Source organism: Diachasma alloeum, unplaced genomic scaffold (assembly GCF_001412515.2).
Source record: "Diachasma alloeum isolate Michigan unplaced genomic scaffold, Dall2.0 Dall_scaffold_00422, whole genome shotgun sequence".
In the NCBI taxonomy this organism is placed as follows: Eukaryota; Metazoa; Arthropoda; class Insecta; order Hymenoptera; family Braconidae; genus Diachasma; species Diachasma alloeum.
This window is the reverse complement of record NW_021680561.1, coordinates 232,126-258,810: the sequence shown is the minus strand read 5'-3', so window position 1 is coordinate 258,810 and position 26,685 is coordinate 232,126. Positions and strand designations below refer to the sequence as shown.

Genomic DNA, 26,685 nt, shown 5'->3' with positions numbered 1-26,685 from the left:
GGGGGGGGGGGGGGTATGGAATTTTCTGGAAAAGAAGGAAATTTGAAAGATTTAACTGGAGACATTTTCTCAGGGGAATTGCATGACCTGCAGAGATAATCTCTTGCATTTGATGGAGAGAAAGTATTTGATTATTTTTATAGCTTATTCACATTTTCGTAGATTATTATGATATCCGTTGATGAATTACCTAAGTAAGGAGTAATAAGTTTACACTGATAGAATGATTCATTTATTCCTAACGAGATTCGTTAACTATTAACAAATGGTAGAGTAGAATATGACCAAATAAATATTCGTTAATAGTTAACGAATGATTCACTTGAAAGGTGAAAGTCGAGTCAAAGAAGACTCCTAAGATATGCTATCGTTAACTATTAACGAATGAACACTTGGTGAGACTAAATAGACCCTTCAACCAAATCCATTTGTTAACAGTCACTAATCCTGTCTATCAGGTATGTTGTATTACAACAAAAACTTATTAAAAACAATATTTTTCTGTAAACCCACTATTTTTAAGATCTTTTTGGATTAATCTGTTGAATTTTTTTTCGAATTAGGTATTTCCGTTTACTGATAGAAATTAATGGGTAATGATTTTATGGAGTTCAGGAAACCATCCTTAAAAACCATTTTCCTTCCTCTTAAAAAAGAGAAGGGAGTCTAAGTGTCCATGTAACTCAGACGGCAGTTATTATCAGAGTTGAAAATTTCAATCCAATTTTTTCTTTTGCATGAAATGGTTAATTTGAAAGATCCAAATTCAGACAATCCTGCATAACATTGTCATGAAACGAGTCAGAATTTGATTTTTCAAAAATAATCCTTTCACCGTACACGAAGGGAAATATTCAATAAAAATTACTAGAAAAAAAAAGAAAAATTACGTTTCGAAACGTAATCCGTGAGCGAAGTAAAGTTCAATAAAAAGTGTAAGTCGGAACTGAAATTGTAGGAATCCCCACGTAAATTCTACGATTTGTTCCATAAAAATTAACCACCCGTCTGATGACTCACTGCTGTGGGGACAACAAGTCGTTTCGTAATTTTTCCCCAACGATTGATAATTTTTACGGACTGGAACGTAGAAATAACTTACCAGCTTCATGAAAATTGTTGAACGTTCAAGAATTTTCGATTTTGGAGGCATAATAACTCGGGAAGTTTCTGTAAAATTTTACTTGTTCGGGAAAAATTACGTGACAATTTCGTACTTTATTCGGTGATGAACCTGAAAATTCACTGAACGTTGAGAAGACTCTTCCATTTCTATAAAAATTGCCGGAAAACGATTCTCCATTGCGGAGTATGTGAATTGTTCCGTAATTTTTACTGAATATTTCTTTCCGTGTAGAAAAAAATTGGATTGAAATGTTTTGCGCTGATCGTAACTGCCGTCCAAATTCCACGGCCACTTCTTTTCTGGAACAACTCAATCCCGCGATATTCCTAAAATTGACGAAAATTTTTATCTCTCGTACCTTAGTCATTACCAACATTGAGTTTTTTTTCAAGTCGGAAGACTATTTGTGGGGACTTCTTCGTCTGCAAAATAGGTCCCACAAAATCACTAATCAAAAGCAACTGAATCTGCACGGAAAGCAACACCTTTTCATTCATCCTGTTGTGTATATTCTTGTTACACAGATGGCCGGACAGCTTATCGATAATGCAAAATATCTACTGACATCATGCCTCACAGTCCTCGCTCAGATGTCCTTGGGTCAAGTATTGCTTCGTGCTCTGGATCGAGGCTTCTGGATCATTGAAAAGTCAGCTCAGTGGAGTCTTCCCTACCACGAATCAGTGACTGAGGAAAATGGAAAATTCCTCCAGAGCATGGAGCTCGTTAGACCTCTTCCCTGGGTGCTCTTCCTCCCAGGGCTGATCGTACTTCGTTTATGCAGATTTGGATGGAATCTTGGAGCTGTAATTTTTGGGTATCCAACGATCGAGCCCAGCGACATTGTCAAGTATATCCAGAAAATTCGAAGGCGTCTGAGAACAATCAAGACCAATGGGATCAAAACACTCAGGCAGAAACGAGTCGCTAATCATCGTCCCCTGGTAAGTATTTTAATTCTGATGTTATGAAATTTGTTCGTACTGTTGATGTTTGATTCCTCGAGACTTCCATCTAATTTGTAGAGAAATTAGAAGTAATTGCAGGATATTTTGAATTATTCAATGGTGAAATGATGAAACGACTATAAAGTTCTGATTGGATATGATTAATTAGGAGGGGGGGGGGGGGGTTCTAAGAGAANGGGGGGGGGGGGGGGGGTTCTAAGAGAAAACGCCAAGAAGCGTTGCTTAAAGATGGAAAAATTTCCTCCATGGAGAACACTTGATGATTCATAATAGCATTCGTTATTATTGATATAATCAACTAATCGACAAAGATTGCATCTTCGAGATAGAGATATTTCTATCCACAGGTGAATGGTTGTCATGCCGATTGATGTTATGAGAAAATGTAAAAGTATTTCTTTTATATCATTCTTTCGCGTGAGTCATCAATTATCAGCTATAATACCCCAAGACCGTCAAAATTATCCGATACTTCCCGACTGTTTTGGTCCACAGCAACGAGAGGGATCAGTTTTGCAGATTACAATCTCGAGCGCGCAGTACGAGGGATTTTACTACAAAACTGATCCCGATCGTTGATATGCAGGAAAACTTGAGGGAAATATCCGATTAATTTTGAAGGTCGGGGGGTGTTTGGAGGACAATTTCTTCAATTCTGATCTTGGCCGATCAGGGTGCGGTGTTCGGGATTAGGGGACATATTTCACCAAAATATGAGGAATATCTGTCAATTCTTTTTTACGTTTATTTTCATACTGATAATTTCCCCGGCTATCGGGAAATTATCAGTGTGAAACGTGTCACATGACCTCGAATACTGCACTCTGATTGGTCAAAAACAGAATTGAGGAAATTGTCGAGATAATTACGTACCTAAATAATATAGGTTTTATTTTTCTAAAAAACATTATTGTTAATTTCTTTCGAAAAATGTGCTTTTGATTCAAATAAATAGCAACATTGAACTTTGTCAAGTTCCTCAGCTCTTTATCATTTTAATTATCATTCTTCGCACATATACTAGTTTATCACTTCGCTACAGAAGTGTTTTAATGTTTTCTTTCAAAGTCTTACAGTCCTATTATTCTATAGTGGAAGAATGTAATAGAGCGGGTATAACATCTTTGTCGATCATCCAATTATCTTGAAATTAAGTTGAAATTTGATATGGCAGAGCGCTCTAGACATTTTATTGCAAAACAATTGATGCAACAATTTTATGTAAAACAATTTATCGAGATGAGTCATATCAATCCAAATTGTTTCATCATTCCTCGACTGAATCGTAAGAATTCATACTTATACGAAATGTGATGAAGAAAAAAGTTTCTTAAATGTGTTACTCATTTAGTTTATACTTTGCGGAAACGGAAATGACTTTCTAGATAATTTCTATTTGAATAGAAAGAATATTACAGGATTTTCGTAGTTTTTGGATCCACATGTATTTGTGTTATCTATTGATGGAATGTAATCGGTGATGGGTTTAGGAAAAGAGTCTTCAAGAAGCGAACAGAAGCCTGATTAAATCCATCCAATTAACCCTGTCCAGTCTTTCGTGTCTTGATAGCTCCAAGTCCAATGACTCGCCTCCACCAACCAGGATTCAAGTTAGCGTGAATCATGAAATGGCAAGTAATAAAGGACTAGAAAATAAGCATGAAAAATAATTCAGTAGCGGATTGGTGACGAGTTCATTAAAAAAAGGAATGATTCAAATAGTTCTCGACATTTTCATAATTTTCCGTCAATCCAGATCAAACTTGCTGTGAGTAGAAAATTGATAATTTGAAGATGGAACGTCCCAGTCGTTACCTATTTGTCTCAACTCAAACCAACGGATAGATGGACACCGAAAAATCGTCCCGTTTCATGTAGTATATAGCGACTTGATCCAAGTTGCAAAATCTACTTGAATGGAGCGTATGCAAGTATTTTTTACAGTTTGGTACAGACCACGCTATAGATGCAACCATTTTTAATTATCCAATTTATGAATCAAATTGCATGCGACAATTTTTGTTTAAATCATGAATATATACAGCGCATATGAAATCGATTTCTGGTAAAGTTCTGAATATGAATAAATTGGTTACGATTCCGAACAAATGATTTTTGTACTGAAAAATTTTTTATTTATAAATTATTTATAAAAACACTCGTCATTTTAGAAAATTGCAATTTTTTAATAATTCCATAAATCTTCCTCCAACAGTAAATTTCCTATTTTTTCAGATTTTTTGAATGTTTTCTAACGGTTCAATATCGAGATTCAAATTTAGACTTTCAAAGTTTAAATAATAAACTTATTGTAAAATATCCGGAAAGTTAGGGTCAAATGGGGTTTAAATAAAGGCTCTGATGTTCAACTACAAAAAAAAAGTCCTCCACTGGAGAAAAAATAGCCAAAGTACTTGGACATCCTTAACCCTAGTCTGGTCACCAAACTCGACCCTGCGACTTGGTCACCTCCGCGGGAATTCCCCGCCGTGTCATTTAGACCTTAGCGTTGCCGACTTAGCTCTACACTGCCCGAGTGCGTTTAACGAGTTTCCGGCAACGTCGCGTAATGAACAATTTCATTTAACATGGGAAAAAATAATTCATCTGTTAGAAATGATTTGTTTTCTTGGGGAGTTTTGGGAAATATGTTATTCTAAAAACTACTATAATTTTTCAGACACTTCAATTGACAAAGTCAATTTTTTTAAATTTTTCCGGTTAGCCAGTCAATTGCAATTAAATTAGAACGACGCACGGCGGGGTTTTCCTTATAGGGTGACCAACCTAGGGTCACGTTCGACCTAATCTGAATCAATGCGCTATGCCTGTTTGCACATTTTTGATTGAGATTTCATTCAGGCTGTCAATTGCGGGATAAAAGAACTCGATTCTCTACATGATTCAGTCCTACATGATTCAGTTATATCACACCAGATACCGTCACTTGATTCGGGATTTTTTTTCGTGTAATCAGTTGGTTCTGCTCGTGGATAAGTTTTCGAATAGAGATAGCGACATTTTTGTAGAAACCTTTTGTTGCAGTTCTAATTCCACTGCCTGCATGAAAATATCTCATTGCGCCAATTAGCCATTTGTTCGTTTATTTAAAATATGGGTAATATTTTTTCGGCAACGATCTTGGAAAAAGGGCTTTAAAGAATTTCACAATTTCTTCTTGTTTCTGAGGTATTCCTCGAAAAGTCCACTAGGAGATAAATCAACTTGTTATCAACTACCAATTCACTACTGAATTCAATATATGTTTCGTCAATGCATGTGAATCATGAATTATTCAATGATATCAGTGTTGAGAAATTAGGAGAAGAACATTTCGACGAAATGTCGTCAGAGGAACCGACACACAGAATTTCCTTCGAGAAAGTTTACTTGAAATTTTCTGCCAATATCATTCAAATCATTCATTAACAGCCTTACCACATGCATGAAGGGAATTTGAATATTTTCACAGTCAGTAACTTCTGATGAGAAATCTGCCACTGAATCGACAATCGCTACCTTCAGGACCATAGACCAAAAGAGGAAGTATGCTCAGATAAGTTCTGATGATCAAGAGACTGATGAGTCAGAGGATGAAAATTTGAACTCGAAAATTGAGCGTCTAGCACGTGAGAGCAGTATTCATGATGAAGACTTTGAAGTGAGTAATTTGCATTGATAATGTGACCATTACCTACAAGAATAGGATCTGTCGCTACGCTAATAGAATACGTTTTCTTTGTTTACTTTTTGAAATCCTTGTTGTCATTTCTACTGATGCCTCAAAATTCTTGATAGTTTTTATTCCCTGTTCTGTGTATATGTATAGAAAATACGATTTATTTGCTATAAGATATTTCGTACTACAATCAATCGCAGTTTGCATAATTCAACGGTTTAATTCTGAAATTTTCTGATGGAATTTGCGTTTTCAACGTTTTGAAAAATAGGTGAAAAAAATGAAACATAGCTATGAATTTTCTGACTTTTCCGAGAAAATGATAAAATAAGACGAAAGTGGAGTTTTGATCATTACTTTTTATCTTACAAATTTTCTTTGAATTACACTTTTCCCCCGATTCAAACTTTCTATATTCGTTGCCCTCCAAATCAGGGTGACTCTTTTGTTAAAAGGATTCTAGATGGTAATAAAAGGTGATTAACTCAGAATAAACTTCAGTGATCACTCATAGTAAACTATCAGTGGTCACGAGAGTGATACCTTGCAATGGTCAAATGATCACAAAGTTAAAACGACACTGAGAAAAAAAAATATTTTTGCCAAATATTCTTCGCAAATATGTGGAACGCTATATAAATTACCCTGTTTAATGTAAAAATGAATGCTGTAAGAAGGACGGCGGAGCTCAATATGCACCAGAAATTGGAAATGAAAAAATGGCTCAGAGCCGGACAGCTCAGTTGGGAGAGCACCCGATGCATAATCGGAAGGTCTTGGATTTAAATCCTGGTCTGAACTATCCATTTGTTTCAGTAAAAATTTTCTGGTTATTTATATTGAGAATAATCTCGGTTCCCCTCCTACCTCATCCAAATCCCTTCCAATCATTTCCTATAACGTCATAAAGATGTGGAACGCTATATGTATAAATTCCCTTCTTTAATATAAAAAAGAAGGAGCACCCGAAATGTATTTTGTGCTGTTATATTTTGTCATTTACTTGAGAAAAGAATTTATTTTTTCAAAATCGTATTTCTTCAATCAAGTCATGCCCAGGCGAGTCTGATTAGGTTTCAATTATAACAATCAATCATATTGCTCTAGAGCATGACTATGTTGCTCATAACCTTGGATGAACTCCTCTAATGATTATTCATGTTTCTTAAATTTCATATTTTCTAGAGGGAAGAATATCGATCAATTTTTTAATGTTGATAATTATTGAAGGAGTTTACTCAAGGTCATAACTATTATGATCATCTTCTAGAGCACTATAATTGACATAATTGAAACCTAACGAGGATTGCTTGGGAATGACTCACCTGAAGAAATACGATATTGCGAAAATAAATACTTCTCTCAAGTAAATGGATATTTGGCAAAAAATTTTTTTTTTCTCAGTGCAGAAGCAGTCCCGATAATCTTGAGGATCGACCAGGAGAGGCAGGTAGAATAATTACCAGAATCAAACGGAAGAGGCCAGAATGACTCAAACAGGAGAGTCTTCTGATTATTTCGCTCGATTTATCAACGTTTGACCCTTGTGATCTCGCTTGTGGTTGTTGTGCCTACTTCTCCCAGGCGACTTTCATGATCGTTGGACTTTCGTGATTCTCCTGCTGACCTCTCACAGTTGACCCCTGTTATCGTCTGACCTTTCTAATTGTCCTGTCTGCCTCTGTTGTAAGATCCTTATGATTATGTGATCTTTGCAGTACTTAATCCAAGGTAAGTTCCTCGTGACATTTAACCCTTACTTCGTATGACCCTAGTGACGTTTAACTTTCGCGAGTAGTTGACTTTCGAAAGGCGTAGTATTATCTCCCTTTTCACGACTCCACGAAAATTCATCTTCTCTCATTCTCTCCTTTTTCCTATTTTTAACGTGCATGAGACCGTGACTGAGACTGAAAACGAGACCAAACATGAAGAAGCGGAAAAAGTAAAGACTGTAACCATGCAAATTATCTCCAAGTCATGACCAGACGAGACGATAATGTTTTTTGAGAGTGAGACAGTCGCAAAAATTTCCATGTTTTTTTAGAGCGAGACGATCTCTTCAAAGTGAGGTTTCGTCTGGGTCTCATGCGCAATCCTATTGGTGAGGCATAACCCCTGTAACGTAAATCGGAGAAAAATTTAATTTTTTACGATCTATTGAGTATTTACAAGAACACATCCAATTTTATTTACTGAAGTATAACAAATATTCAAAAAAAGTCTAAACCACAAAAAAAATCTGAAGTAATATTTCTACATCTTTGGGTATCGAATATTGTTCGACAGTTCAGTAACCAAGTAATTTCAAGTTTTAGCACAGTCCCCCCTTAAAAGCACTGAAAATCGTGAAGACCAACCTTGTGTAAAAATTCAGATATCTCTTGTACTTTTGTGAAGCTGTAAATAAATGTGAAAATATATAAATGCTCATGAAAAACATACTTATGAGAATTACACCTCAAAAAAAAGTTCCAGAAAAATTACTGTGGTAGCACAGTAAAATAGGTTCATTTGGACGGAGCCGGGAAAATTCCCGTGAAAAATTCTTGTACTCCACAGCAAATTTTCCGGTGCTGGCACGGTAATTTTTCCGGGTCCGTCCAAATGAACCCATTTTACCGTGCTGGCACAGTAATATCTCTGGAATTTTTTTCTCCGTGTGGTCTAAATTTCGGTTGTTATATAAATGTAGTCATTACTGTTCGCGTTGATAGTCTTTTTGTTTTATTTATTCTTACCAACTGCATTCCTAACTGATGTCGGTGGCCGAGTGGGCTAGACGCAAGACTACTGTGCTAAGAGTAATCGCCCCTACGGGCATGGATTTTCTGTGGTTTCCTATATGCTACTACTGTATTTTATAGCAGTGCGAGTACAGTGTATAGAATCCACAGCCATAGGGTTAGATAGTGCTGAATGGGACCAGAAAAGGGACTCGACGGCCGTAAAATTGAAAAAAAGAAAAATTTTGGTGGTAGTAAGCTTCCGAATGGATCCGTAGCAATTTCCAATCTTCGCAACAGGCATACAACCGCAACCCCAGTCTACAGGTTGTCTACAGGGGAAATTGAACCTTTTGGTGAAATAGATTCATGCAATAAGTTAAATATCTCCGAAACCGCTCGGCCAATTGCACTGATCCAAATATTATAAGTGCTAAAAATCATACCCACTTTCAACATGATATGTCCATTTTTTGTCATGTTATCGTGTTTACAAGAATTTTTAATATACAAGTACATGGGCAAGGGGCACGCTCCAGAACATGAGCAAATTACTCGTCTAATAGCAACAAGTTAAAATGATTACAATGCTCTAGCATTTGCAATAATTACGCAACTTGTTATAGAGAGATATTTAGTTTTTAATTCCCATAGATAATTATTATCATAGTTCAATAGTTCCCGAGTTATTTAGACAAAACTATTTTTAATGAATTATAATGTCCCAACAATTACTAGACCAACACCACTGATACTTTGCACAAGAATATAATTGGACAATCAGGGTCAAAATTCAACTCAGGAGAGGTTAGGGCAAAATGGACCCCTGGGGCAAAACGGACCACTGATAGGAAATTGGTAATTTTTGTTTTTTTTTCTTTCCTTGAAATCAGGAACACTGAATGTGTTGAATTAAAAGTGAGTTTCTTGGGTCGTAATCGTCACAGGGGCTTTATAGACAAGAAGTGTCGTTAAATCGCAATTTGATCAGAATTGTTAATCACCTCAAACCACAACAATTATCAATTTTCTGTCAGTGGTCCGTTTTGTCCTAGGTGTCCGTTTTGCCCTGCGGTCCGTTTTGCTCTACCCTCCCCTAGTATTTTTGGAGTTATTTTGGTCTCAGTTATGGATGTACCATATCTATAACTGAGTCAATACAGAATCGATAATTCTCACAATCATATGACGTCCATTGGACGACAAAAACAGAGGTAAATGTGAGTCTGTAACTTTAACAAATATTGGATTTGTAGCCCGAGGAAAGTTCTGACAGCACTGAATCAAGTCAAACCGATTTGGAAGATGAGGATAAAAATATATCTCAGGATGAAGTGGAGCATTTGATACAGGAAAATGAACACTTGGCTATACACCAATTTGTTTTTTCTAACAGCGTCAGGCATTCAGCTAATGACACTCAGGTAAGTGAGTTTTTCATCGAAGTTCTGATGATTTCCTTGAGATTGCTTTGTTCGCATGCCAAAGGCCTTCCGCAATAGTTCAACTGAGTAGAGAAGTGGTAGAACGAGAACAGATCTATTAGTTTGGATGGTCTAAAAGTCTGGGAGAAAGACAGCTTTACAAAAGATTCTCTCAACTGTGGAGTAGTTTCTCTATATTTTTCCAGTAAAATTATCCATTTTCTCATGAAAAGTCGAATTATACACTGAGAGAAAAAAGACAGAGTTCTCAAACAAGTCTTACTTGTGCCGAATAAATCGTTTGTTAAAATTGATTAATAAAGGTTTTTTTTGTGGCAAGCAGGGAAAGCGTGCGCCGAGATTAAAATTTTTTGTTGCAAAAATAGATTTAGTCTTTTCAAAAATAGTGTATTCTCTGTACAAGCAAGAAATGTAATTTCTATCAGTCCTTCTTCGTTATTATTATAGATGCTCCCTCCAGGCAAATGCTCGTTTTCTACATGGAACGAGGGGTAGTAGTTTGTCGTTTTGGCTATTCAATAATCACAGACAAAAGATTAATTCTCAAATGATTAAATTCTTGGTAAATGTTAAGAAAGAGGGCCCCACCACCGATCTTTCTGAAAACTTAACCATCGGATCGGTGATGGCGCCCTCTTTCTTAACATTTACCCTTCTCTCTACAAAAATATTTTTATCAAAGGACTACTCATCCATAATTGAGTGACACCATGATTTCGAAATGAAGTCGATTTCAGTGATATCACATGATTTCGGAGTGATTTCGGAATGATTTCATGCCGGAGTGGCGCCGTGATTTCGGGAGTGAGCAGCTTGTATGAATCATCCACCTCTTGAGCCAAATATTTCGTTGTGTTGAAAGCAGAGTAATGATTCATGTTTGAGACTTTCAAATTCGCACTAAACAATTATTTTGTTTTGTAATTTTCAACTAACGATTTTGTTGGCCCAAACAAGACTTGTTTGAGAGACTTGTTCGTTTTTCTCTCAGTGTATGAGTAATGAATAATTTTTGCACTAAATGTCAAGATGCTTATTCACACGCTGAGGGAAAGAAAAAACATGTTCTTAAACGAGTCTTGTTACAATAAAAAAAATGAGTTGAAAATTATCAATCCTGGAAAAAAAACTACTACCCTGAAGAGTACCCTGAGGTGATAACATTTTTCCACGAAAATAGATACCTACGGTTGTTTCGGAAAATTGTAATTTTCTGTGCAAGCAAGAAATTAAGAAATTAAGAAATTAATTCTTAAACAGAATAATAATAATCCCATAACTTACGAAGAAAATATTTCTTGAACTTTAACTTCACTTTATGGCAGATGGGTTCATGCTGAAAAGGCACCATCTCGCCTGAATGAACAGTCACTTAGGTCAAATATTTCGTTGTTGAAAACAGAGTGATGTTCTCATGTTGCAAAATTCCGTAGCTTGAACAATTTCTATCTCGACCATTACCAACTTGCGATTTTTTAGTTCAAACGGCACTTGCTTGTGAACATGTTTTTTTATCTTCATTTAGAACCTGAAAAAATTTCCTCTTCCCTCCGACTCCCGCCATTCCGAAACCAAACACCCGATATGTCTGAAATCTCCATTACATAATTACACATCGATAAATGTGTTATTACTGAACTCGTTTTATTACTCTTCTATTGAGTTAATGAAAAAAAGAAGGCAGAAACCAAAAAATGAATCCCTCGTGATACCTCGTAGGATACGTGTCCCACCAACAATAAAAAAAATCCAGAGATCGAACTTGCTGAGGAGCAACGGAATTATTTCTCCCCACAGAGTGGGGACGATGGGGAGACTGCTTTTTACTCGCCAATCAGCTCCAAGAGCGCGAGTCCAGAGAGGGTTATACCCACTTTTAAAGGACGTAAGTTTCGTCCATGAGATTCTCGCGTTGTTATATAATAAATTTAAGAAATCCCTTACAGCAGATATTTAGTTGTGAAACGGTCAAACAAAATTAGTCCATTTGATTCTGAGAACAGCTGTTGTAAGGGGATGACCTGAGTTAATTTTAAGAGTTTTCAGTTTGTCTGGGAATCTATTGCAAGACTTTGGTACATGATAAGACTTATCAAAAAGTGGAATAAATGATAAACTTAATCAACTTATTCTCCCAGTAGAATGAAAAAGTTTCATTTTTCATATTTTCGCCGTCGAACTTCCCCTTGAATCTTTGGATTAATTTTCATCGGATACAGAATTATCTGTTTTTAAAATATTTATCGAACTTCGAAGTATAAGGTGAAAAAGAAATTTCACTTTTTATCGACTAGATCATTACAAAAACTACCGGTTTATTCTACATTTCGCTCGTCTCTTAATTATGCCTAAGAAAACCGAAAACGCGTGCATAAAAAAGTCAGTTTTCTCATCACTTATCAAATAAAATATGACAAATATGTTCAACTTTATACTTCGGAATCTACGTTTCGAAAACAGATCAATATGAATCGAATAGACATTGCGCTCAAACAGCGATTTTGAAGGAAAAAGCATGATATGTCCCGATATGTATCCGAATCGGTTCAATTGTTCTCAAGACTAACAGAAAATTTTCAAACTGAACCTTAACTAAATCACAATCTAAGGAAGATCGCCCTTACTTTTGTAGCTCCTACTCTTCTATATACCATTTCACCAAATTTCGTAGGAAAATCCTTTTGAATATTTATATATTAACCCTCTAAGGTGAAAAGCGTAGTAAAGCGCAGTGGGGCGCACGAGTGGGGACGCTGGCATTCTGCTTTGACGACCGTAGAGTGGAGATATTGAAATTCATCTTAGAGGGTTAAGGTGATCGAGGGATCAGCTTTTTCTAGCAGCATCCACCTTACCAGATATTATGTGAATAGAGATGCAAAATGACCGTCATTTTTTAGATCGCGTCATATGACCAAAAATTACGGTCTTGTGACGGTCATGTGATGCACAAATTTTCTAACTACAAATGATTGTCACAAATCATTTGTAACCAAATTGTTGTCAAACCATCTCTATAGTTGCATAATGACGGCCATAACTAATTTCCAATTTGTGGCGGTCATGAATAAAACAAAATAGTTTCATCTATATAGATGGAAAAAAAAACGTCATTTCCATTTTAAAATGCGGATTAGGCCATTACAAAGGAATTCAACTGAAAATTGACCGAGAAAAAAATAAAGTTTCATCTATATAGATGAAAAATGACTGTCATTTTTTCTTGACAAGTTGTGACGGTCACAGAAGGGGGAGGGGAAATTGTGACAGCCGTCATGAACGCCTCGTCATGTGACCGTCAATGACCGTCATATGACGGATCATGTGACGCATTTGCATCTCTATATGTGAACCCCTGTACTATAAGGGGTCCTGCAATGGTAATTTTCATTCTCTATATAAAATACAAAAAACGACGAAGTGGGTGGAATTTTATCAGCATTAGAGAGTTAAAACACACACGAAAAAGAATATTCTCGAATCGGGTATACAATATTGTGGAATCAGAAATATGTGTATATTCCGGAATCCGGAATATTATATTCCGGAATCCGGGATGTTTTATTCTCGATTCCGTAGACATCCTCAGGGGTTTTCCGATTTTTCAGTGGGTGAAGGGAATGTCGTGAGACATTCTCCAATAACAAACCTTTGTCGCGGATTCAACTTGAAACTACGGGGTGAAAATTTCCCTCACAAATTATTCTACGAAAAACTAAATTATTCGTATTTTTGATTGAAACAAAAAACATTTGAACCCCAAATACTCAAAACGACCAAAAGTATTTTAACGGAAAATATCTCACAACACTCCCTTAACCCTTTGCAAACCTTATAGAAATAGTACAAATATTATATTCCGGAATCCGGGATGTTTTATGCTCGATTCCGTAGACATCCTCAGGGGTTTTCCGATTTTTCCGTGGGTGAAGGGAATGTCGTGAGACATTTTCCAATAACAAACATTTGTCGCGGATTCAACCTGAAACTACGGGGTGAAAATTTTTGTATTTTCAAACGGAAAAAAAATTCGCACACCTAATTCTCCGAATGACCAAATTTTGTTATCGGAAATTGTCTCATGACACTTCCTTCATCGTTTGAAAAATCTGCAAACCCCTGGGGATGTATGCGGAATCGAGAATAAAATATCCCGGATTTCGGAATGTAATATACCAGATTCCAGAATATTATTCTGGATTCCAGAATATAATATACCAAATTCAGGAATACTATTCCGGATTTCGGAATAAAATATCCCGGATTCCGAAATACACATATTCCTGATTCCGGAATATTATATATCTGATTCGAGATTTTTTTTCTTTCGTGCAGGATTGACACGGGATTGTCCTGGGTTCCATACCTAAAGTGCGCTAAAATTTGTGATACGCTGATTCTCAGTTTCATTGTCGAGCCGGAGTCTCGCAAAGTATGACTGTACCTGATCAGATTTTTCCCACAATGCAGGTAATCAATCCATGCAAAGTGAAATGAATTTATCTCCACTGAGTGTATTTATGGTCGCTCATTGTCTACTCAGTGCAGGGAGTATTAAGCACAATGAAATTGTAACAACATTGTCTGAAGGGGTTGCCGATGGATTCCTGTTCCCCACAAGATACCGCATTATGTATACAGAAAAAAAGATTTCTCAGCTAGCAGAGAACCCACGGCTCTTCCAATCCCATTGGATTGTAAGTGAATGTTTTGGACTCGAAATTCTTTGACATAATTTAACGTGTTCGAAAATGCCTTTGAAAAAATCAAAACAGAGGTTCTGATCGGAAATTTACTGAATTTGAGTTTTAAAAAACTGATAGTCATTTAGTTATTGATGCTTCCCTACTTCAAATTCAAAAGAAAACTCAAATAATAACATTTGAAACGTTGATTTCAACTTGTGTACCACTTTCTCCTTTGGATCTGATTAATTTTTCAGTAAATTCATAAAATTGCCGATCGAAACTATTATTTAAAAATGTCTGCTGATATGCCACAGAACCAGAACGAAATGAAAAACAGAAGAATAGATTTTTAGAAAATTGATTTCAGTTTGTGACGTTTACTACAAATAAGACAACAAGCTGTGTCAATGAAAGTAATAACCTAATAAATAAAAACTGTAAAAAAATTATCAATCCATAAGAAATAGATTTTTGGATTATTCATTCTTCGTTTTTCATCTCCTTTCCGGTACTGTGGTACACGAGAGAACTTTCGATGGGAAATTATTTCAATTTTCCGAAAAATTTATCAAATAAAAAATGTGGCGGTTTGGTGCGGGTATCAAAATAATAACTCGGTGTTGACAAGAACTGTATTTTTGAAGGCAAGTGTTTACATACGTATTCAAAAGTAGACTGACTTCGACTGTCTTATTCCGTCGGGGAGCGTACGAGTTTATATACCTTCGTTTATCGAAGGTTCGAGAATTGTCCTGAAATTTCGTGAGGGACAAGGACAGAATGACGTTTGTCTCGAATTCCGACGTTTGGAATATTCGAGACGCTACGAAATAAATTCAAGGAATTAATCTATTGTGGCTCGCGCCACAAAAAATATAAACGATATTTTGGTTTTGTTTAGGTATGTTTTGTTTTTTTAGGCATTTTTGAACACGTTAAATTAAATCAAAGAAGTTCGAGCCTAAAACGTTCGATCACACGGAGTGCCCGTAATTGAGCGATCGGTTCTCTCCTAATCTCCTTTTCTACACATAAATTCTCAAAAGAACCAGGTCGAATCCGTATTTTCTTACGATCTTTGGTGAAATCACCCATACAAAAGCATCCACAAAAATCTTCCTACCTGTCTTCACTTTCATACTATTCCATCGCGGGGCATCATTCCACTCCAAAAATGCGCTACTGTCAAATTCGTATACGCGGAGAGAATATAAAATTAAAAAGTATTACCTATGTGCACATGGAAATCGAGGGCCATACCACCAAAACTTTGAAATTCACTTTATTTTACCCTAATTTTTACTCGTGTCAAATTAAATTTTACTTTCATGCTACCTTTTATTTCACTTTCTACTATGCCGAATCTCAATTTTTACTATGCTCACTGGCACATTTTCGGGTGCAGGGGATATGGTCCTGCTCACTGATAGACTGATTCATTTATTCCAAACAAGATTCGTTAACTATTAACAAATTGTAGAGTTGAATATGACCAAATGAATATTCGTTAATAGTTAACGAATGGTTCACTTGAACGGTGAAAATTGAGTCCGACAAGCCTCCTCAAATATGCATTTGTTAACTTTTAACGAATGAACATTGGGTGAGACCGAATAGACCCTTGTCTCCAACCAAATCCATTCGTTAACAATAACTAATCCTTTCTATCAGTGCATTCACTTTTCTCATATTAAAAATTACTATGTTCCCGGAGTAAAACATAATTTTAAATTTTTTTCGTCTATATAAATTCTTCTACAGATCAAAACGAGGACGGAGTCGAGCAGTTGGAGGCAGTAGAGGAGAATTATAAAGCAGATGTGGGTAAGAATTTTTCAGTTAATGCCCTGAATTTGTAAATAACAAATGCTCCAAAAATTAGAAAAAAAATTCTCTTCTTTCATTGTTGCAGATGGAAAAATTGTAGAGAAAAGCAATGGGCATGCAGAAACGACTGGATCAGAGCAAACAGTAAATACAAACAAATGTGCATCAAAATTCCAGAATAAATCGTATCATCATAAAGGGAAAAGAATGAATCATGGATCTCGCAAGAAGAAATAATAACTTATGGGAAAATCTTTCATTTGACACTCATCTACTGAGAAGGAAAGCAGTTTCACCATCTCGTCTCATCTCTCGCGTGATTTATCCACTCTCTTCCATCGTTTACTATTTGCTTATTACTCATCGTTAATCTTTTCTATAAACTTTTTGCTATTATCTTAGACTTAGAAATCTATTTATACAAGTTATCATTCATTACAACTCACGATTACACGATTTCAATTTTCGCATATAAATTAGTCGCTTATATCAATAAATTATTTAATTATTTCGTCGTAATTCTTGTGTGTTACTCTTTACTGTTGAAATTGCAACAGAAAATCTCACCCAACGAATTGAATATCGAAGAAGTGGCAATTCGTCCAGAAGGTGCCCTACGATCATCTCCAGGGTGGAGAATTGAATGAAATATCTTCATAAAGCCTTTCAACTTGTCCACGTTATGAAGTGAATAAACAACTAAGAATTCTTACCTCAAAACCTCCCAAGAATTCTTACCTCTGTTTAAATGTATCCCACCTCCCTCTGCTCCTCAATTGATTGGCCAAAATAAGGAGACCTATATTACCAACAGCGGAAACCCTTAGAAAATGACATTATCTCCTGCTACAGATCTTGAGATCTTTACAGAAACGCTGTAAGCAAAATGCCTCATCAAAAACTAATGATGAAAAAGCCATTATTGATAAAAATAAAACATTACAAAATTTTATCGATTATCAATCGACCATTAAATGTTTAGAGGAGAGTGGGGCATTATGGAGACTTTTGATTATGGCATTATGAGACCCTTCGCTTACGCTCAATCGCTTTAAGTTCGAAGGGAAGCAATATCTTCTTTTCCTTCTGTCATAACGTTTTCGATTTAGGTTGCTGCAGGGGGCAATTTGAAATATTTGCAGTAAAATGGATAAAAATGTCAAAAGAGGAGGATAGTATTCATAAAAAGGTAATGGTCAATAGTATATCTAATAGTTTATTAGTTTCTGACAAATATCCTTCTCCTTTGTCACTTTGATTAATTTTTCTGCAAATATTTCCAATTGCCCCCCGTTATATTCGATTTAGTTCTACTCTACTCCGGCGTAGGGTACCCCACTCCAGCGTAGAGCAACCTAAATCGAAAATGCTATCAGACTATTTTTGTCTTTTGAAAAATATTATCTCATTTCGAAAAAAAACATTACTTTTTCATTCAGTAACTTCCTCCTTAACCCGAAGAGCACTGTTTTGTTGCCTGAAACCTACCATACATTGATTAAATATGTATGCGATGTTTTTCGGTGAAGAAATGATTTTTGTGATATTCAAAATTGTGCCCTCCCTCAAAATTCCAATCAAATTACCCGCAGCAGTAACAACCCACATTTCCAACGGAGAGAAGACCCAGGAGATGGCGTTATCTGCTGCATACGAGGCATACAGCGATAGATATAGATCTCACAGATACCAAAAAAGCACTCTAATCCAATTTTTCCATCGAGAATCAAAGATAAAAAAGATCTGAGTGGGAGAAAAATTAAAAAAAATTTTCATCTCCTTGAAGCCACTACCTCTCAGATATTAAACCAATATTTCGATAAACCGTTAAATTCCAAATTGTACATTCCTCCTGTCATTCCACACTCAGCTTATATCTATCCCAGTAGAATACGCGCGTCGCCTGCCTCAGCCACTGTCGCATTCGCATTGTCAGTTCTATTGAGCAACGCTTGCTTATAACACGACATCAGACTAACGATCTGTCAATCCCACTCCGCAAACCCACGACTCCCTGACTCGATCGTAAAACCCCTCGAATAAACATTGCTGTTGAGCCCCATGAAAGAAATAGAAAAATAACACAATCCCTCTCTCTCTCATCATTCGTAGATTTCGCGAATAGCAGTTGAGGTGAGCGTGCGCGCCAATGGAAAAACAGTAGACACGACAGAGCACCGATATGCCAACCTGGGATACCGTTGTGTCTTCATCGTCCCCAACGCTACACACCTGTGCTCACTGTTGCGTTACCATTGTGTCTCATTCGTGCAATAAATTGTGGTAGCCTGTGAGTTTAATAGTGAGTGGCTCATTGCTTATTCATCATTCAATTAATCGTGAGCTCATTATTATAAGAATTACAGTGTTGACGATGAAAAAGTCCTGAGGATCGGATATTTCGGAGTAAAAATAGCGGAAAACAAAAGGAGAACGAGGAAGTGGAAATTCATAATAGAATTCTGGTGAGTTGTTTTTCAAATAATGTGATTCTATCGGAAGGAACGAATCGATTCTCATTATTCTAATGATCTTTTCTTATTTGTTCAATTTTGTTTTTTTTTTGTTTCGGAGTCACGTAACAGGTGCCTCTGTTTGGTAATGAATTTTTCAGTCCATTGGATTGGTTTTATTTCCACTCTTGATTTGAGAATTTCAACGGTTGTTCAATTTGTGGGAGTTTATTAGTTTTTTTAAAATGGAGTTTCAAGGATTCTGTCCGTCCTGTAGACATAGGACATAACCTCTAATATTTATCCGGCTGTCAAATCGATAGTTGATGGAGAAAGGAGAGTGCGATTTTCCCTCCGTTATAGAATTATTGGCGTAATTGGAGGCATTGATTCTGTCGTAATAGAGAAGAGAGATTTTCACATTTCACAGATTTGTCGTACTTGAACTTGATGAGAGTTTTTTTTGTTCGTCTGGATTTTTTATGGCCCTTGATTCATCGCAATGTTATTTTTTTATCGATGCTGTTATGTAATTATTTGAGAAGATGTGATTGATAGGAGTCAAGGGGGAGGTAAGGAGATTACTGGCCATGTTTAGCCCACATGAAGCCAAGACGACTGGCAAATATCTCGTTACCTAACTAGAAGCCTTACCAGTGTTTTTCACGATTTTTTTACGAGTTCAAGTCATTTCGATACGGCGGAGTATAAAAATAAAGATACGGAATGAATAGATGTGGAGAAGCGATCATTCAGCCGGATAACGATGTTTATGTCGCTGGCTTAAACACTTGATGCAACTAGATGTTGTTAGAATATTAATCAGCTCTTAGTCTCTTTCTGGAATTGAGTGTAGGATGCAATTGACCGAGATAATTTTGGGATAGACTAGTCAGTGGAGAAGAGCTGAAGAATTTTGCATAAATCATTTCCCAGAACAATTTTCAGGGAATATTGTCGAAGGGCTTTCTTCCTAGTGAAAGTTTTCTTCAAAATATGTCTTTTGACTTTATTTCTGGAGTCACTGGATTTTAGGATCGAATGCTGATGCAATGTTTATCCGTTGATTTTGTAAACATCTTATTTAGTAAATAACTAATAGACTTAGATAAAAATGCCACACAACCTTTTCCATAAGTCTTTAAGTTGGCAACAAAAATATCTTATGCCATTTTAAATTAAGGTCACTCACTCCCGACACAAATTTAATCAAAGTTTTGGAGCAGACTGTTCAAAGGAGGCGAATGCAAACAAGTTGTACGAAGGAGTCTGCACTGATAGACTGATTCATTTATTCCAAACGAGATTCGTTAACTATTAACGAATGGTTCACTTGAAAGGTGAAAATCGAGTCAAACAAGCCTTCTCAAATGTGCATTTGTTGCCTATTAACGAATGAACATTTGGTGAGACCGAATAGACCCTCGTCTCGAACCAAATCCATTCGTTAAAAATAACTAATCCTTTCTATCTGTGTGCAAATATTTTCGGAGTGAAAAAGTTTCGAGGTAAAATGTAACAAAATTATGTATGTACTTCGTAAAATTCTCTATAAAAAAGTACCCCGACATATTTGTCTAGATCTCCGAAGATATCTGTGGCAGCATTTCGACTCATTTTGGACGTTATTATACTTTCACCATTTTACTCCGTAATTACACATTACTCACTACATTAACTCGTCATTAGGTGCGCTCTTTTTAGTATCTCACTCGCACTGCATAGAGGTTCTATAGGTTGACTAGCATTGCGTGAGGGAAATGCTCACTGCGCGCCTAAAGATGAGTTAACGTAGTCCTTAACGCCCACTGAGATGCATAAAACAAAAATCTAATTCCCGGAACAAAAATCTAAGATTAATGCTAAAATTACTTGTTTCCGAGGTAGATCCTGTCGAACTTTTGGAGCACAGTGTCGAAAGAAGATGAGTTTCAAATAATTATGCGGGTTATTCTATGAATATCTTTGGAGTGGCGAGGTTTAAAGATAAATGTTGAAAGATCTATTTTCTACTTCATTAGAATTCTCCACAACAAAGTCCGACACATTTTTCTCTGAATCTCTTCACTCCGAAGATTTCTGCCGAGCCATCTCAACAAGTTTTCACCTCGTTATTAAATCATTGCATTAGCGAAATCCTTAGCATCCACTAAGATTATAATGAAACGCGTATGAAAAAATCCTGTAGGATTTTCTATGGAATATACTATGGGATTTCCGCAAGTAATACCACGAGAGCTTCAAAATTATCGAGCAGTTCCCAATAGGTTCGTTGCAAACAAACGAAGGAGTCAAGTTTTTCAGGTTAAAAAATTATGAGTGCAAAGCACGAGTGATTTTTCCTGAAAAACTGGACGACTTCGGTTGTGTACAAGGAAACTTGAGGGAATTACTCGATTAATTTTGAAGCTCGAGTAGTATTCGGGAAGGAATTTTACCATCCAAAGTCGGCCAAAAGAATTGTACGATGAGACAAAATCCATCTGACAGTTCCAATCAGGGGTTTACTCGACCACGAAATCTTTTGTTTTCCACAAATATAGTCAACATGAAAAATTACCAGTTTAATTATCTAAAATTATCAGCTGAATACCGTGTTAACTATATGAAATAACAGTTGAATAGTGCAATTTATTGGCTGACATTTGGATGAAGAAAATTCCCTATAAAATTTAGGGGCGTAAGGGTCACAATCAGGGTCCAAACTGTCATATAGGGATCATGTGGGGGTCATGTAAGGGTCGTATTAGAGTTATTTAATGGTAATATGGGGTCATATGGCGGTCATACGGAGACCATCTGGAGGTCACATAGGAGTCCTATAGATGTCATTTAGGGGCTATATAGGGGTCATATGAAGGCCATGTGAAGGTCATTTAATTCTCATATGGCCCCCATATGAGCCTCCTCTGTATGACCTCCGTATGTCCCCATGTGACCCTCATATGACCCTTATGTGACTCCCATATGACACACCCATGATCCCCATATGAGCTTCATATGCCCCCTATATTACTTTTTTGATCCTGATTCTGACCCTTATGACCCTAAATTTCATAAGAAATCCTATTGAAAATCGTATAGGGTATCCTATAGGAAATCGTGCGAGACAGCCTGTAAAAAATCCAATAGGAAAAACCTGATAGGGAATCCTATAAGAAATCCTATAGCAAATCCACTCTAAAAAATCCTACAGGAAATATTCAAATTCTCCATACGATTTTTTCATACGTGAACAAAAATCAAAAACTCATTACTCGCTCCCGAGACGAATTTAATCGAAATTTTGGAGCAAAGTCTGCAAAGGAGATAAGTTACGGAAAGTTGTGCAGATTATTAGGTGAATCTTTTCGGAGTAGAGAGGTTTAGAAAAAATATGGCGCGAGCCACAACGAATTGAGATACGCGGTAGCGTATCGGTCAAGAAAAATTTTGACCGACTGAGCAAAACATCAGGCTAAGTGCACCGCGTATCTATACATGACAGAACTTCCCCCTCCACTACCTCTAAATGATTTACATTCGGTATAATGAAAACGGGAAGACAAATCGGGAATGTGTCGTTAGTTACATTATATAAATCGCCTATGAGCATTTCAACGGTGTAACTATGGTATTTTTTGGATTAACAGTAAAAAAGATACGCGCATAGCAACGGGTTGATATTCACATTCTCGCAATTCACATTATAAAGTCGAGAATCAAGTTGTAACGTTGGCAGCGCCGGTCCAACTGAGCCTCATGTCCAACGTTGAAGTTTTGCCACCAGTGCATTTGAATGTGGGTTGTGATGTTGTTATGGAGAACCATGGGAAATGTTCTTCTTCACGTTAAATCACTTATTAGAATGAAACGGAAAATCGACTCGGTGTTCTATTTTGTTTTCCCTCGTCGAAAATTCGAATTTCATCCCGCCATATCTATATTCATATGCGGACCTCGGACATAAAGGTAGTTTATGCTCAGTTTGTGAGGTTATCGGTTTATGTTTGGAATGTGACAAAAGTGAGATGTGTCGAAAATATTGTGTGATCAAGTATTAAATGTCCGTGAATAGTTAAATTCGAAAAGAAAATATTTATTTTTCTCCGAGTGTAACAGAAAATGTTCTCATTCCGTGGAAAAAAATTCTCTAAATTAAGTGACAGTGAAATGCGAACAATTTTGTGATCATTTAGGAAAAATTAGTAGGAGACGGTAGGATTAAATGAACACTTTGAACCCTTTTCAAAATGTTGATGTCTGATTGAAGTGTTGATGAAATAGAATTTTTAAAAAATTAAAGTAGTGTCAGCCCCTTTATAATAAGCTTGCACTGAGCTCAATCGATAAATTTGTTCCTTGGTTATAAATATTGAAACAAGAAGTCAGAAGAGTCCATTCCACCCAATGTTTCCCTAATATTTGTAAAAACGAAAAAACAAAAATAGATGTTTTCAAAATGAATTATTTGTGACCATTTTGTTCGACCATAGACATTGTTCGACTATTCCTATAAGGAAATCAATTCATCTCTCCAAGAAATACAATCCGCATAGGAATCATCAGAGCAAAAATTGAATGAGGAACCAAATCAAGTCAGAAAATTATTAATAGATGATTAAAAATTGAAATTCGGTGGAGACAATAAATCTGGAGTAGAACTGTTTATTTCCCTTCAATTGTTAATTCAAAAAATGTTCCATCTTATGAAAAATGAATGAGTTAAATTGAATTGAAAAGAACAAATTTCACCGGATGTAAAAATAGTCCTTGCTTATTTTGAAAAAAATAATGAAATCTGCCAAAAAACACAAGAACAAATTTTTTTGTAAAAAAACTGGGCCAAGAAAAAGTGTTTGATTTCTACTGGGAAGTCGAAGTTTTTGAAAAATACATAGAAGTAAAAAAGGAAGCCAAGTCAGGAATTTTGAATAAATGGTGATAGTGTACAATCAGGTTTCTATAAGAAAAATAGTTCTCAATGGAATAAGTATTCTAAAAAAATTGTCCATGAAATAAAAAATCAGTAGGAGCAGGACCAACGTTCTTGGCGTGGAGTTTTTTAACTCACTGTCTGTATCAATCTAATCCTCTATCCTTTGATCCGCGCCAAGGACGTTGGTCCTGCTCCTACTGATTTTTTATTTCATGGAGAATTTTTTTAGAATACTTATTCCTATGAGAACTATTTTTCTTATAGAAACCTGATTGTGCCCTATCACCATTTATTCAAAATTCCTGACTTGGCTTCCTTTTTTATTTCTATGTATTTTTCAAAAACTTCGACTTCCCAGTAGGAATCAAACAAAACTTTTTCTTGGCCCAGTTTTTTTACAAAAACATTTGTTTTTGTGTTTTTAGGCAGATTTCGTATAACGCGTCTCGAACGTTCTATATCGTTCACGTTATCAAACATCTATATATCTTTATCCCCCACGATCCTTCTAGACAATTTCCGAACCTTCCATAATAAAAGGTATTTAAACGCTCACAGTCCCGACCAAATATCTGAGGCCGATGTCGAAACTGACTGTAAACATATCATTAAATACAAGGCACTTTATTTCTACTAACCACGAGTTATTATTTCGCTAGCGCCATAAAAAATATCGAATAATCTTGTTTATAGTAAACAAAATTCACTACGAATTAAATTCTTTTATGCCACTCATGCCTGAAACCGGCTGGATTACACACTCGACGCTTCGCGTCTCGTGTCTAATTCAGCCGGTTTCAGGCTTCGTGACATAAAATTTTGTTCAGTACTTGTTGGGAAATTTCGTCCTTAACGTGTGTGGTTACATCACTCGCCTTCGGCTCATGCTGTAAACCCCACACACGTTAAAGACGATATTGCCCCACACGTGCTGAAATATACTATTACATATTTCTCGAGACGTCTCCCCTGCGAATATATATGCGAAACAATTTAGATTTGTTTCGGAGCTCATTCTGTTCTTGCCACTTTACTCTGTAATTAAATAATTAAATTAACGGGACCCTCAGCACCCACTGAGATGCATGAAACAAGATGAGAAGGCACTCTCTGTCTTTAATTCATAACGAAAATTTTCCCAGTGGAGAAATTATGAAGACAAAATGCGCAATTTCGAGTCACTGACCACTTCCTGATTCGTTTCATCCGACCGCCCACGTGTCATCCGCCATGATGATAATTATTTCAGTACTTGAACCACGAGCACTGATTACACTTTGAAATGAAATGAAATTAAAAAAGCACTTAACAATGAAAAATAAGTCAAAACAAGTGGGAAATTGCTCCTGTATTGCATATAGTATAGTTATTTTTGCAATATATGCATTGTTTATTTCATTTTATTGAATTGAATAAGATTTCTTTCTAACTAATTTTGTCACATTTTCAACTTATTTGAATGTTATCATCGTCATTATTTTTATTATCCCTTTCTTCTGTCTACGCCGATTATCTTTTTTGCAGTTCTATCTCTCCCATTAGCTCTTTGATAAAATGTCAATAGAATACATACTTGAATGAACTTGAAACATCACATTTGAAGAAACGATCAGAAAGCTCACTTTCTGGGAAATTCATGAAAAATTCGAAATTTCCACCAGTCATCATAAAAATCAAATCAACCAATGTAGCTATCGTAATCATCTTTTAACGCTAGTATGGCCACCAAACGCGACCCTGCGACTGGTCACGTCCGCGGGGATTCCCTGCCGTTTTATTTAGGCTCTGCCGTTGTCGAATTTGCTCTACACTGCCCGGGCGCGTTTAGCGAGTTTCCGGCAACGTTACATCATGGGCAATTGCATTTAACATGGGAAAAAACAGTTCATCTGTCCGAACTAATTCGTTTTCTTTAGGAATTTTGGGAAATATGTTGTTCTAAAAACTACTATAATTTTTTAGACACTTCAATTACCAAAGGCAATTTTTTTTTTATTTTTTCGGGTTCGCCAGTCAATTGTAATTAAATAAAAACGACACGCGGCGTGGTTTTGCCGCATAGGGTGACCAATCTAAGGTTAATTTTGACTTCATGGCATCAAAACAAACATTTTAAACTATGATTCAAATCATTTGAAGTATGATATTCAAAGATATCCCCAGAATTCTAATTTTCAAAAAATCAAAATTTTTTGCAAATTTTTTAAATGAATTAAAATCACGATTATTAAATAACGATAATTAAATAACTTGGTGAAAATAACATCCAAAATTTGTAAGCCATCATTCAATCAATTCAAAACATTTTTTTTTAGTTTTCGTGGTACCAGCAATTATCGCAAAAATTCGAAAATTTTAAAAATTGATTGATGAATTAGATTTTAATTTTAAATGATGATCGATATGGCCCAACAATACCTACATTTGAAAACAAAAAAGGTTCAATTCCATCCATTCGTTAGCGAGCAATTGAAGAAAATAGTATATTATGGTATCAGGCGATAAAAGTATTATCTGGCGAATGTGATTATAATCCTCGCCTTTGGCTCGGATTATAAAGCCACATTCACCAGATAATACTTTTTCGTGTGAGGGAGGAAAGGGGCGCTCGTGCGGGGCGGTTGGGCCCTTGAGTGCGTCGTTGATTTTTGGGGTGAAATCTTGGTTTTTTTGTGAAATAATTGAGGAAAAGTGGTTTTGGGGGTACCTCTCAATGTAATCTACGGAGAGAGTAATGAATTGGGGGGTGAAATTGAACATTTTGGGGGTTTTTTTGACTGTTTTTGGGCACGCTGGCGGAAAGGTTAGGGTCGCCCTCTGGTTTGTGTTGGGGGGGGGGGGGGGGGGGGGGGGGG

At 36.2% G+C, this 26,685-nt stretch overlaps 2 protein-coding genes across 8 annotated transcripts in view; both read left to right on the top strand.

Moving 5' to 3' along the window:
* The window catches only part of LOC107042131, a 20,013-nt gene extending 3,035 nt beyond the window's left edge, over positions 1-16,978 (top strand). For 3 of the 5 annotated variants that reach the window (XM_015263027.2, XM_015263025.2, XM_015263026.1), the window contains 7 exons: positions 1,651-2,070; positions 3,585-3,725; positions 5,567-5,755; positions 9,756-9,923; positions 11,664-11,829; positions 16,394-16,456; positions 16,545-16,978. In XM_015263027.2, coding sequence (XP_015118513.1) covers positions 1,651-2,070; positions 3,585-3,725; positions 5,567-5,755; positions 9,756-9,923; positions 11,664-11,829; positions 16,394-16,456; positions 16,545-16,696 — 1,299 coding nt within the window. In that variant the 3' untranslated portion in view covers positions 16,697-16,978. The remainder of the gene's footprint in view (positions 1-1,650; positions 2,071-3,584; positions 3,726-5,566; positions 5,756-9,755; positions 9,924-11,663; positions 11,830-16,393; positions 16,457-16,544) is intronic. The other 2 variants (XM_015263029.2, XM_015263028.2) reach the window with 2 other exon arrangements.
* Positions 16,979-18,389: 1,411 nt separating this feature from the next.
* Positions 18,390-26,685, top strand: part of LOC107042135 (probable beta-hexosaminidase fdl) — a 55,287-nt gene continuing 46,991 nt past the window's right edge. The window contains exons 1-2 of one of the 3 annotated variants that reach the window (XM_015263037.1): positions 18,390-18,749; positions 18,818-18,924. The gene's annotated coding sequence lies outside the window, so the exon portion shown is untranslated. Of the gene's footprint in view, positions 18,762-18,817; positions 18,925-26,685 lie in introns of all 3 variants that reach the window. The other 2 variants (XM_015263036.1, XM_015263035.1) reach the window with 2 other exon arrangements.